The following is a 14,649-nucleotide window of genomic DNA, read 5'->3' on the forward strand; positions in this document are numbered from 1 at the left end:
TTGCACTATGCATGCAATAACCTTGCATTTCTATGAATACTAAAATGAACGAGAGCTCGGCCATCTCACTTGGGAAGCACATGCCACAGCGGTTAGCATTATTAACTCATTGCTGAGTTGGGTTACTGACAAGGGCTCTATCTGTGTGTATTTCTTAGGTTCTCCTCATGTATGTGTAGGTTTCCTCCCAAATATTAGGGGTTCCAATGTGTAGCTAGACAATCAATAGGTTGACTGTTTTTATGATCAACTTCGTCAAAAGGTTGACAGGTACAAAATGTCGACAGGTTCAATAGGTGGACATGACGCCGAATGACCCATAAAGGGTTGACACACTTTAACATTTATTTTGTTTACTTTTAGCTTAATTTACCATACATGTGGACTATGTATGAACGGGAATAGTAACCTGTGTCCAGTGCAGGGGTAATGGAGCAAACAAAAATGCCTGTTTAACCTGTCCACCTGAAACACAGTCGACATTTTGCCCATGTCATCCGTATACAGATCTCTTGCATGCTGACCCTATGGGGTTGGCCTATTGACTGTCTATTAGAATTGTGTAGGTCTGTTGGCTTAGAGTATACCGCTGTGTGTGTTTGTGTGTATGTATTTCAACTCAGATAGCAAGCAGGGTTGAATGCAAATTTAACCCCAAAGCAGTGCAGTGTGAACAGATAAACCAGGTCAATGCAATCCGGCACCTTTTTACACCATAGGAAAAGCCAGTGCTAATTTCTGAGCATTGGCTCGTCAACCATCAGCAGTGACATCACAAAACTGGCAAAAAGCCAGGTCGGTCCTCCAGTGTGTAAGGGGTCTCAACTGGGTCGCACCCGGGAAGGGTCCGTTTACAAAATCCCTGGTGTGACCCGGCATATATATATAAAAGTACCTATATACACAGCCTGTGTGTGTGTGTGTGTGTGTGTGTATATATATATATATATATATATATATATATATATATATGCGAGGGGGGGTTTTGCGGCACTCCAAGCTGCTGAAGGGAGACTGAGTCCAATTGAATGTGAAGCGGTGCCCGTCCTATGGCAGCTCTAGGCTGTCAGTGTACACAGGGGGGGGATGCGGCGGCACTCGCAGGCAAAAGAACCACACCAGGCGGATAATATCACCAACGTACCTCAGTCCCTTTAATTTAACCATCCATGCTGAGCCATGGATAATCTTTAAAACCTGTTCTGGGTGACATGGGCACCGAGGGAAAAACATGCTCTAATGTATGCCAATAAACTAAGGTACAAAAGTCTGTTCATAGTGGTCTTTTTTTTTAGAATTGCATGCAAACAGAAGTGGAGAAATAAGTCTGTATTTTTTCAACCTATTCAGATTTTGGTCGCATATGCACATTTGCAGCTGTGGCTTCCTCCCCATCTAGAATATGAACATTTGCAGCTGCGACTTCATCCCCTTCATTACAGTACCTTGGTTTATTAAAGCTGAAGGCTAAAAATGAACTATACAATGGAAACATTTGATAGATAATGCCAGATAGTGCAGATACTAGTACAAAAGTGTGGCTTTGAGAATGTGCAATGCAAAGCAGTCCAGATGCAAAAATATATAAACATATATTCCTCCATAAAAGCGGCGCTCCAAGCATGTTGTAAAGATGTTTATCAGTTGTATGAGGCAATGTTCAATGCCTTTAATCACACAGCATTTTCATCATGACATAAAAACACAAAAAACGTTCACCTTATAAATCAGCATCATCCAGTGTACACGGGGGGGTGTTTCCAGGGGCAGACATCTTACCCTCCCGGCATTGCAGATCTACTGATCACATGTCAGTGCTGACTTACCTATGTAAACAATTACCATTGTTGCAATCTTCATAGTAATACACTCTGACATACAACAAGGGTAAAAAACCTGCAATATATAAAAATATAAAGTTACACAAGGATGCATTATTATTAGAGATGTGCGGGCTCGGATTCCTCAGATCCGAGCCAGCACGGACGTCATCAATCCGGGCCCGGATACGAGCAGCGCTCGGCGCTTCCCGCCTGACTCGAATCCGGGCGCACGGGCAAAACGTCATCGCCCGGCGTCGGATTCTCGCGAGATCACGGAACCCTTAAATTCCGCAACCTCGCGCCGCCATCTTCACTCCAATCTCGGAGAAGGGTAGGGAAGGGTGTGCTGCTGCTGTGTGTGGTCTCTGCTGGGGCCCGTGCTGCTGTGTACTGTGTCTCTGCTCAGTGATCAAGACATCACCATTGCAAGGATGACTGGTGCTGTGTTCTGTCTCTCCTTTGTGCTGGGGCCTGCCTTTGCTGAGTCTGCTCCTGTATAGTCAGTCACAGTGTGATAGTCCACTGGTGCTGCTAGTGCCACTGCCTGCCCTGCACTGCCTAATGTCTGCTGCAGTCTGCTCTCTGCTGTTGCCACTGGCTAGTGCCTACCAGTACCTATTGCAGTATATAATTCCAGTGTGCTGTTGCCCCTGGCTACCAGTACATATCACAGTATATAATTCCAGGTTGCTGTTGCCACTGGCAGTGGCTACCAGTATTTTATTTATTGCAGTATATAATTCTAGTCTGCTGTTGCCACTGGCTACCAGTATTTATCGCAGTATATAATTCCAGTCTGCTGTTGCCGCTGGCTACCAGTATTATTTATCACAGTATATAAAAATCCAGTCTGCTGTTTCCACTGGCTACCAGTATTTATCGCAGTATATAATTCCAGTCTGTTGCCACTGGCTACCAGTATTTATTGCAGTATATAATTCCAATCTGCTGTTTCCACTGGCTACCAGTACTATCAGTCCAGGGGTGCCCACATGTGTGCTGTATCCATCCAGGGGTGCCCACATGTGTGCTGTATTTGTCCAGGGGTGCCCCTATGTGTCCTGTATCAGTCCAGGGGTGCCCGCATGTGTGCCGTATAATTCTATGGGTGCCCCCTTGTGTCCTGTATCAGTCCAGGGGTGCCCGCATGTGTGCCATATAATTCCATGGGTGCCCCCATGTGTCCTGTATCAGTCCTGGGGTGCCCGCATGTGTGCCGTATAATTCCAGGGGTGCCCCATGTGTCCCATATCAGACCAGGGGAGATGCCCTTTTTTTTAATGAAAATAAAATTAAGGTGTTTTTTTTTTTTACTGCAAGGGCTGTTAAATGCGCTGTAGTCCAGGGGTGAGACAAGAGTGCTGTATAATTCATGGGGTGTTGCTAAGTAAGGTGTGCTGCTCTTTTTTATAATTAAAAGAATACACATTTTTATTTTTACTGCAGGAATTTGTCTGCCGTATAATTCCATGCCTGCCGCCATGTGTGCCGTAACAGTCCAGGGGTGCCGCCATCTGTGCCGTATAATTCCATGTGTGCTTTATCAGGTCAGGGGTGCCACCATCTGTGCCGTATAATTCCTGGGGTAAGCCAAGTCTGCCGTATAATTCATGGGGTGCTGCCAAGTGTGCTGTATTAGTCCAGGGGTGATGCTAAGCATGCCATATCAGTCCAGGGGTGATGCTAGGTGTGCCGTATCAGACTAGGGGGGATGCTAAGTGTGCCATATCAGTCCAGGGGTGATGCTAAATGTGCCGTATCAGTCCAGGGGTGATGCTACCTGTGCCATATCAGTCCAGGGGTAATTCTAGGTGTGCAGTATCAGCCTAGAGGGGATGCTAAGTGTGCCATATCAGTCTAGTGTTTGTGCCGCACACTTGTGTGGCTTATCATAGATATCCAGCTACCTCGGTGCAACCTTTTGCCCTAAAAACAATATTGTAAGGTGTGAGCTGTTCAGAATAGACTGTAAATGAGTGGAAATGAATGTTATTGAGGTTAATATAGCGTAGGAGCAAAAAAAAAAAAAAAAAAATATGCGATTTTAGCAGTTTTTATGCTTTTTTAACAAAAAAATCAGAACCCAAAACCCAAGAAATCCAAACACAAAACACTTAGGAGGTGTTTTGGCAAAACCCATTAGAACCCAAAACCTCAAGGTAATCAGAACCCAAAACCCAAAACCCGAAAAGTGGTCGGTGCACATCTCTAATTATTATATATTCTAACAAAGCCTGTTTTAAATTGCGGTACTTGCGTATTTGCAGGGCGGACAATTTACATACGTATGGCACCGTAGTAAAATCTTATTGCATTGCATGCAATTTTGCTGTGCAATGCAATGTCACTAGTTAATATGGTACTTGTATATTAGCACGGTGCCCGTTATGCAGTTAGCGTCGTGCGGGCTGTGTGAGGGCTGTGTAAATAGTGTAAATAGCATGTGATTTTGCCTGTGATGCGATTTAGCAAAACACCCCCAGTGTACATGTCTATGTGATGCAATGGGATTTACCACACCCCCACTATCCACGTCACCCCGAAGCATGGCGTGCACAGTGAGCCCTGCAATGGGACACGGTTCTGCGTCCTCATGACCTTTTCATACCCCCACTATCCACGTCAGCGCCGAGTTGAATTTATAAAGTGTTGCGAGCGCAGCGAGCCACCGAGTGTCCTGTTAGTTGGGTGCCCACTAAGCTATTTGCTTAGTTTTATGCGTCCTCTCGCGGGGCTCGCTACGCTCGCCATGCTTCGGGCTCGGTGGCTCGCTGCGCATGCCACACTATATAAAATCAACTCCATGCCGACATGGATAGTGGGGGTATGAGCGTACTAACTAAAGTGGGCACCCAACTAACATATAAGTACCATATATATATATATATATATATATATATAGAGAGAGAGAGAGAGAGAGAGAGAGAGAGAGAGAGAGAGAGAGAGTGTCAATATATACATACATGCATGCATACATACATATACACACATACACACACACACACACACACACACACATGTATTGATCGAAATTCTAATTTCTCTTTTCATGTTTCAGGTATACAGATTTCTCTCATTGGCTCAACACAGTTCTGCATTTTCCATTTTCTTGATATTTAAAGTCTCTCCAGTTCTTTCCTTTGTGTAAAAATAGACTTTATTTCACTTGAGATATACAGCGTCAGGCTGTTTATATAAAAGCACATGCGGATGAATAATAGGCACGTAGTTAATGTTACATTCTCAGAGACTGCTCTCCCTTCCGAAACCAAGGCAGCATTAACTCTTTCCCTGCCCCAATCTGGCAAGAAAATGGGGTCAACATTACAACTGTAAACAATGCCCATTACTGTGTATAGAAATACTTTATACAACCATTTACATTGTGTATTGCCAGTGTATTTCTATTATGCCCTTGTTTTTTTTTTTTTTTTAAAGGGAAATTAAGCTTTTCTAATTAATGATGCACATGATATATGATAGCTGCTTTCAATGCATTTGTTCAAATATCTTATGTGAAATGTCAACTACAAAAAGAACCCTATTAGACTTACCTATCAGCTTTTAGTGTCCCCACTAATAATAGCCGGCATGATTGGTTGCTATGGCATACAGCATTGATCTTTGCACTATGCATGCAATAACCTTGCATTTCTATGAATACTAAAATGAACGAGAGCTCGGCCATCTCACTTGGGAAGCACATGCCACAGCGGTTAGCATTATTAACTCATTGCTGAGTTGGGTTACTGACAAGGGCTCTATCTGTGTGTATTTCTTAGGTTCTCCTCATGTATGTGTAGGTTTCCTCCCAAATATTAGGGGTTCCAATGTGTAGCTAGACAATCAATAGGTTGACTGTTTTTATGATCAACTTCGTCAAAAGGTTGACAGGTACAAAATGTCGACAGGTTCAATAGGTGGACATGACGCCGAATGACCCATAAAGGGTTGACACACTTTAACATTTATTTTGTTTACTTTTAGCTTAATTTACCATACATGTGGACTATGTATGAACGGGAATAGTAACCTGTGTCCAGTGCAGGGGTAATGGAGCAAACAAAAATGCCTGTTTAACCTGTCCACCTGAAACACAGTCGACATTTTGCCCATGTCATCCGTATACAGATCTCTTGCATGCTGACCCTATGGGGTTGGCCTATTGACTGTCTATTAGAATTGTGTAGGTCTGTTGGCTTAGAGTATACCGCTGTGTGTGTTTGTGTGTATGTATTTCAACTCAGATAGCAAGCAGGGTTGAATGCAAATTTAACCCCAAAGCAGTGCAGTGTGAACAGATAAACCAGGTCAATGCAATCCGGCACCTTTTTACACCATAGGAAAAGCCAGTGCTAATTTCTGAGCATTGGCTCGTCAACCATCAGCAGTGACATCACAAAACTGGCAAAAAGCCAGGTCGGTCCTCCAGTGTGTAAGGGGTCTCAACTGGGTCGCACCCGGGAAGGGTCCGTTTACAAAATCCCTGGTGTGACCCGGCATAGCATTGTGCAAGGGGTATTACAGGGCCATTGTGCACCAAAATTATGAATTATTACATTAAATTGCATGGCTTTAGCAACACGTTTTTAAATAGCATCTCTAATACCACTTTCACATCGCAGACCCGTTTTAAAAACCGGTATTTTAAACCGGTAATTAAAACGGGTCAGAGCCTTAATAGTGGCCAGATTAACGTTTTAAATGCAGGTTCAGTGTCATTACACATTGCAGTTGAAACGTTTCATTCTGAACACGTTTCAAGGCAGAGTGTAATGCACTGATCAGCGCCATCCCCGGTGCTCGTCCGTGCGGCGCGGAGGTACCTGTTAAGGGAGAGCCTGGAGGTCCCTGCGCCTGCGGCGCTGAGTATGATGCTGCCGGGGTCCCTGCAGTGAAGTGGAAATAACGCGCTATCTCCGCTGGAGATAGCGCGTTATTTCCACTTCACTGCAGGGACCCCGGCAGCATCATACTAGGCGGCGCAGGTACCTCCGCGCCGCACGGACCCCCCTGCCAGCTCCCGGGGACGTCTTTTAACGGGAGACATCAGAGGCAGCAGTGGGAGTATGGCCTGAACACGGGGGAGACATAAGCTGCCAACAGGGTATGACACAGCTGCCAACATGAGTATGACACAAGGTGACGCCTGGTGCTAGTCCCGGGGAGGTCTTTTAACGGGGGGGGGCAGCTGCAAAATTGTCCGGGGGGGGGGGGGCGCTATCAGTGCTTGTGTTGTTTGCCTGAAATACCGTTTCAGACAAACTGCACACATTCACATTGCACAAAAAACGGCAAGGAACCGTGTAGGACTCTGCTTTTTACACGGTTCGAAATGCCAGTTAACTTAAAACGGTAAATTGCCTGTGGTGCATTCACAGTGCACCCTTAAACGTTTTAAAAAGGGAAAAAAACGGGGGGGGGGGGGCGCTATCAGTGCTTGTGTTGTTTGCCTGAAATACCGTTTCAGACAAACTGCACACATTCACATTGCACAAAAAACGGCAAGGAACCGTGTAGGACTCTGCTTTTTACACGGTTCGAAATACCAGTTAACTTAAAACGGTAAATTGCCTGTGGTGCATTCACAGTGCACCCTTAAACGTTTTAAAAAGGGAAAAAAACGGCAATATACCGTTTTAAAAGTGCGATGTGAAAGGGGTATAATGTGACAGAGCATGCTTGTTTTTCTCAAAGGTATACAAAGTATATATTGTTTTAAAAATAATTTAACAGAGTGCTGGATGGCCTCCCGACAGTTGGGATTCTGACAGTCAGTAGACCGACGTAAGAATCCTGGCTGTTAAAAGCCCAAAAGTTGGGATTCCGACTTACAGGGGCTATTCTCCCTCGTAGGGGTCCCGATCCCGCATCATGGGGAGCTCAGCTGGGATTCCGATGTTGGTCTAATTACCATCACAATCCCACTTGTTGGCAGCTCATATCACACCCATTTAACATGTTTGGAAAGTTAAAAAGGGAATGCTGTGTCCTAGATCTAGAATGGCATTAAAGATTGTGTCATGTGTAATATGTCTTTCTTATATGCAATAACTATTTGATAGGCAGAGTTGTCCAGTTAATAACTAACTGCTATGACAAAATTGCAAAAGCTCCTTTGTTTATAGCAGGCATGTCCAAACTGTGGCCCTCCAGCTGTTGTAAAACTACACATCCCAGCATGCCTTGCCATAGTTTTAGCATTCCCAAATAGCAAAACGGTGGCAAGGCATGATGGGAATTGTAGTTTCACAACAGCTGGAGGGCCATAGTTTGGACATGCCTGGCTTATAGAATCTAGAAGGCAGGTTTCCATTTTTATTTCTGGACCTCAATGACCAATATTAAAGATGAAGGCAAAATATGTGAGAATATATAAATGTAATATATTGATTAATTGATTAATAAATAAATATTTCTAAACATTTTACTTTTTGTAAATCGTTTTTTTTTTAAATCAGTTATCCCAACAGGAACTAATACGTTTTAAAGTGTAATTTCCCTTTAAAAAGTGTGCCTCGAATTTCGAGACATTGTCGGGGAGCATTGAACAATTTATGTGAACACATAATTCAGTTATCAACAATTTTCGGACATCCCATACCACTTATCACCCTTACCATCTTATGTAATGGACTTCAAGAACTTTGGGCTAAACAGACATAGGAATGTGTATTCCATTGTACTTTAGGGTATTGGTGTCAATATATGTGAGAAAATAAATCCACATCTCTCAAACACATCCCAAGCGAATAAAAGAGTGAATACATCTGACTAATATGTGTAAATCCTATATCTGAGCACTGTTAATAATAGAAGTCTCCAGTAGTTTTAGCATTCAAAATGTCACAAAACAATATAGGTTACATATCTTGTTCTATAGTAAAGCCAATCTTTAAATGCAATTAATATTGGGATCAAATGTATATTTATTACATTGGGTTATTTCAAATTGGGTTACTTAATCATTGAAATTATCCACGTATTGACCATGTATTGAAGTCAGGGCTCCTAAAGGGAACCAAGAGGTCATCCCAATGTGATCAAATAAATCTTTAAAAGGCTATGGGAACATGTGGTGTTGTAATACAGATGACATGTATTACAATAACTAGGTTACACCAGGAACTCTGTGGCAGGATGTGCTGAGAGATGGGAGTTACAATTTATAATTCATGCAATTTATCAAATTGTCATAGCATATCATTGTTTCTTTATAGTAAAACATGCAGAAATCAGCTAGCAAAGATACTGAACGCTCCAGTTATTACTTTCAACTCCTTAATAGACTTCTTTTTTGTGAGCTTTTCATTAAAAGGTTGCAACTTAACTTAATAATATATCCAATGGTGAAGAGAGAAAAGACTAGGGGGCAGATTTCTAAAAGCTTGGACAGAGATTACATGGCGAGAGATTGCCAACCAATCAGCTCCCAACTGTCATCTTTCAAACATTGGGACAGATGTATTAAGTCTTAACAAGAGATAAATGCCAGGGTGATAAAGAGAAATAAACGTCCTGCCAATCACAGCCCAACTGCCATGTTACAGGCTGTGTTTGAAAAAAGTTGGTTAGGATGTGATTGGTTGAACGTTTATCTCTCTTTATCGCCCTTGCATTTATCTCTTGTTAAGGCTTAATACATCTGCCCCAAAGAGAGATTAACGTCCAGCCAATAACCTGCTAACTGCCATGTTACAGCGGTGTTTGAAAAAAGTCAGTAAGGAGCCAATTGGCTGGACGTTTATCTTTCCTTATCACCCTTGCATTTATCTCTTGTAATGGCTTAATACATCTGCTCCATAGCCTGAAAAATGACAGAATCTGACTGGTTGATATGTTATCTCTCTCGACTTTTTTTTCAAGCTTTGACAAGTTTCCCCATAGCCTGAAAAATAGTATATACTAGGTTACAATCCAGACATTTAAAAAAAAATGTGTTAAATCATCCAGACATATATCAATTCATAGAAAAATCTCAGTAAATAATATTGAAGATGAGCAAAAGAAAACACTTTCATGCACCTTTCTGTGAACTAAGGCCATCGGTTTGTTTTACATTTCAATAATCTGAAATCACTAATAGGGCACAATAAGCTGCGCTGTCCTTGGCTCACAGGTGAGTTACAAAATCAGGCCGCTAGATTTATCTGATTGTAGTCAAAGAAGGATAAACCTGGATCTGTCCCAAAACCACAGGATAAAGATATCTAATCATGTGCAAAACAAAAATGTAAGAATTGTGTAGTAAATGAAAGGGTAAAAATAGTGTCAAAGATTTAAATATGGTAAGAATGTGTGTGTGTGTGTATATACAGATGGGGCACTTCTCATCCTGGCTGGCGGATCGCCAGAACGTCCCCGCTGGCGACCCGCCAGCGAATATACTGAGACGCGCGTGCGTCTCACGCGCACGCGCGTCTCAGTCCAGCGCGACGGAAACCCTGTCCATCTCCGCCTCAGGGAGACGGACAGGGTTAGGGGGGTTAGGGGGGGGGGGTGCGGGCAGGCGGCGGGGACCCGGGGGAACGGATGGAAGCGCCGTCGGAAGGGGACGCGCGCGCCTCTCGTGCGCGCACGTCCCCTTCTCGCCATCGCCATGGCGCTGGCGAGGGATGGTGGCTGGCGACGCCAGCGCCATCCCCTGCCAGGATGAGACCTGCTCCATCTGTATGTGTATATATATATGTTGGAAGTGGCCCGGCACTCTCCCAAATGGGTACAGCTTACCCCTGTGCCCTCCGGTGACTATGTGTATATATATATGTATATATATCCAATTATGCCGGCACTCCAATAATACAGCTGCTCCGGTGCCACTTCAGTTGTAATGTAGCGTCCAAGAAAAGAGCACTCTGGAGACTGGACAATAGTACAACAAACTGTATTGAAGAGGTATGAACGTTTTCAGGACCTAAGTCCCTTCCTGTAGGTATCTGAGGAAGGGATTTTGGTCCTGAAAACGTTCATACCTCTTCAATACAGTTTGTTGTACTATAGTCCAGTCTCCAGAGTGCTCTTTTCTTGGAATATATATATATATATATATATATATATATATATACACATTATAATTTTTTTCATGCCCTGTATCTTCAAAATGTTTCCATGTGAATGGTAATATTTCAGAACATTCTTCTTTATTAAAAGCTATTGTTATTCTAGCTCTTTTGTGTACCACACATAATTATTAAGATCTAATTCTTTATGATGATATTGTGGGGAAAAGAATGCATGTTTATCTTTAGCTGGTGGGGGCATCTTATATTAAAGGTAAATTAGAATTTCAATATACATAATTCTAATCTTGATTGTAGCCTGGAGGTGAATAGACTCAGAGGTCTTCAACATGTGGCCATCCAGCTATTGTGGAACACAACCAGTATGTCTTGCCCTGGTTTTACCATTCCCTAATAGCAAAATTGTGGAGGGCATTCAGAGCTGGTGTTGTAAAACAGCATCTGGGTGGTCATATGTTGAACAACCCTCGACTACACTAAATTAAACTTTTATACTGTTGTTTTTTTTAAATAAGAGAGTTTTTTAAACAGGTACTGTAGATATATTTAACTTTTAGCTGAATGATTGGTGTTTTTTCTCTCTTCAATGTATTGTTTTCCAAGCTTTGATAAATCTCCCCATATGGGTTTATTTGTTGATCCCAAAAGTTGCTTCATTGCCATAACAGGTCCTCGGTTTGGCGTTCTTCTTATTGGTCAAGAAGTACGTAAACACACAGGAGTGCTGGACATTTATAAAATACATGAGTGTTTGAAGATCATGTAAGGAAGTTCCTGAAAGCTTGTGTAACATTTTTAGACCTTCCACATATGCCACACAATGGCCTCCCAGCTTGCACAAGTCTCTTGTGCATATAAACCTTCTATCAAAATGCATTGTCCAGGTAACAATTTAGGCAAAGGAAACACATGCACCTAGCTATTTAGAATATTATCAGTAAATAATGATCTTCTTCTGTGCTTGTTTAAAAAAAATTGGAAAGAGGTTTCTCAGATTTCCACAAGTGCTATAAAGAGCATGTTTAGAATGTGGTGGGTCCCTAGTTTGTTCTGCTTTTATCTCAGAATCAGTTCAAGTCTGGTTATTGGAGTCTGTACTGGAAGTGGACTGAGGTGGATAGTTCTGGGCAGTACAAGCAGTGAAGGATTGAACAGAACTCATAGAGGTCATAGTATGAGCTGGCCAGCTTATAACTGGAGGTCCAGAGACCGGTGAACCATAATTAGTAGTCTTAGGGCTTGAAGTAGTCTCTTCAGTCTGTTGTAACAACCTCACCCTTTCCATATCTCCATGTGATAATGGTGTCCCAGGAGAGCACATGGTGTTAGAAGGAATATAGCAGCAGTCCCTCACTGGATGGAAAGAGTCTGAGTCTGTAGGATGTGGACATGCATCTGGAGAAACTCTTGCAAAATGAACTTGGTTGTAAGGAACGTCTGAAGCTAAAGATGCATGTCCAAGGGTCCGGGGCATGGAGGATTCCTGTACCAGATGCAGAGAGTGCGGTATGGGATAGCTGGGCCTAGGCTGCTGCTCATTACAGCTCATGTGGCCAGCAGGAGGGGTTGAAACTACTTGGACTGTGTAGGGACATGCCAAAGTGGGGTTGTACTGCTGAACAGCAAGCAGAGCTTGTAACAAGCGCATCATATGCTGTAGATCCTTGCTGAGCTGAGAAACTTCTTGATTGAGATTGTTGATCTAGAAAGAGAGTAAAATGTCAGCAGAATGATACAGATCACTTCTAATTCATGTTTACTAAAATTATTATTACAAACTCAGATGTTCTCAGTTACAAGTGCTGTATAGGATTTACCTAATACCCATTTTACACCAAAACGCCAGGTTGCACCTGGGTTTTTAGACCCAGCTTCAACCCGAGTGCGACCTGGCGTTTGGTACCTTTTACACCGGCGGTAAGCTGCTGGGCTGCCCCCAGCCCCCGTGCACCCCCCCCAGCCCCCATGCACCCCCCATCCACGAGGAGAATGGATGCTGCACACAGGCATCCATTCACCTCATCCCTGCCTCCGCTGCTGTCTGCAGAATACAGCAGACAGCAGCTGAGGCTGTGTGGCCCCCCCGCCCAACCTGCAGACACTACGGTCTGGAGGTTGGGCTTCCCCCATTGATGTAAACGGGAGCCAGATGACCCGGCGTACTCATTTACACTGCCCTCTACCCAGGTCCTTGCTGTGTTCAACCCAGGTCAGGACCTGGGTAGAAGTCCCATGTAAAGGGACACGGCTTGACCCATTACTGACCCGGTTTTTGCGGCGGTGTAAAAGGTGTATTATTCTTCTCGTAAAGTCTCAAATTAGTTCCATTACACATTTATGAATGGGTTGAAGATAGAGATCATCGGACATTGCAAATAGAATTTAATCTAAAGAAATAATTTAAGGCCCTATATATTAGGCAATTCACATTGGGCTCTTCTTCTGCGATTGCGGTGATCAATCGCAGGAAATATTGCAGATGATTGAAAGCAGGTCCAATGCAATGCATGTTCTCTTATGCATCGCACCGGAGCCTGCGAGTTGCATAGGTTGCACATACAATCTCTTGGCTTGCTTCTCACCTTTACAGTGATTATGGATAGTAGGACATGTTATAGCATGTGTTGTACGTGTGTCTTATGTTGCCTTCACTTTCAAAAAATTATTCAACCCTATATGCAGTGCTGATCAAATACTGTATATACTCGAGTATAAGTCGACCCGAATATAAGCTGAGGCACCTAAATTTACAACAACAAATTGGGAAAACTTATTGACTCAGTGGGACCCTCACTCGAGTATATGCAGAGATGAGCTTTTTCAGCATAAAAAAATGTTCTGAAAAAGTAGGCTTATACTCGAGTATATATGGTAGGTCATGACTGCAAGAAAATAACCATATACTGGGTTAAAGCCACTGTTGCCATACCTGACCTTCACAGATTGTTTACTTATTAACATGGTGCAGGCAGCTGTTATAGCCCATAGTATTAATCAGTGCTGACCTTCTACTCTTCTTGTAAGGGTAATGAAAGTTGATACCTTATATGTTGTTTTTGGTCATAGCTTATTAGTATTCTTCTGTCTCTTACCTCTTGGTTTAATCTGCATATATTTTGCTTGATCTCTTCTGCTTCAGCTGCTAATATTGGGTTAACTAAATTTATTCCTGATGCATAAGGAAGAAAGAGGTAGACTGTCAATTTCATATAATAGGTATGAACAAGTATGCCATCTAATAACAACAAAAAAGGAATACTTAATAGTAGACAAATATTACGTTATATTCAGGCATCATACTGTAACAAATAAATTAAATAGATATAATTTTCACAGGAATTCCTAAATTTCTGCATTTTAAAAGGGGGTGGATGATCAATCAGTGCAGGTGGGGATTGAGCAGTGGCGTAACTAAGTTTTGGGCGCCCCCCGCCGTTAGGGGGGGGGCCCCGCCGCCGCCCCGCCGCCCATGCAAACCCCCCCCAATCCGCCGCCGCCCCGCCGCCCATGCAACCCCCCCCCCCAATCCCCTGCTGCCTTACCTATCGCGCTGGTCCCGGCGGCTCCGTTCTTCTTCTGCTGAGGACCACCACAAAATGGCCGCCCCCATACAGCAGACAGTTTCAGAGAACTGTGTGCTATATGGGGGCGGCCATTTTGTGGTGGTCCTCAGCAGAAGAACGGAGCCGCCGGGACCAGCGAGATAGGTAAGTCTGCGGGGGATTGGGGGGGGGGGGGGTGTAACTATAGCACCGCAGCCCCCGGCGCCCCCACATGCACAGCACCCCCCGCGGTGGCGAGGTCTG

The 14,649-nt window shown here is 43.4% G+C and overlaps 1 protein-coding gene across 2 annotated transcripts in view; it reads right to left on the bottom strand.

Annotated features, from left to right (window-relative positions):
• Positions 1–10,845: 10,845 nt before the first annotated feature.
• Positions 10,846–14,649, bottom strand: part of KCNH4 (potassium voltage-gated channel subfamily H member 4) — a 178,108-nt gene continuing 174,304 nt past the window's right edge. For both annotated transcript variants that reach the window (XM_083146903.1, XM_083146902.1), the window contains 2 exons: positions 13,936–14,012; positions 10,846–12,545 (listed from right to left, as the gene is read on the bottom strand). In XM_083146903.1, coding sequence (XP_083003029.1) covers positions 11,916–12,545; positions 13,936–14,012 — 707 coding nt within the window. In that variant the 3' untranslated portion in view covers positions 10,846–11,915. The remainder of the gene's footprint in view (positions 12,546–13,935; positions 14,013–14,649) is intronic.

This window comes from Crinia signifera, chromosome 6 (genome assembly GCF_055691185.1).
Source record: "Crinia signifera chromosome 6, ASM5569118v1, whole genome shotgun sequence".
Taxonomy (NCBI): Eukaryota; Metazoa; Chordata; class Amphibia; order Anura; family Myobatrachidae; genus Crinia; species Crinia signifera.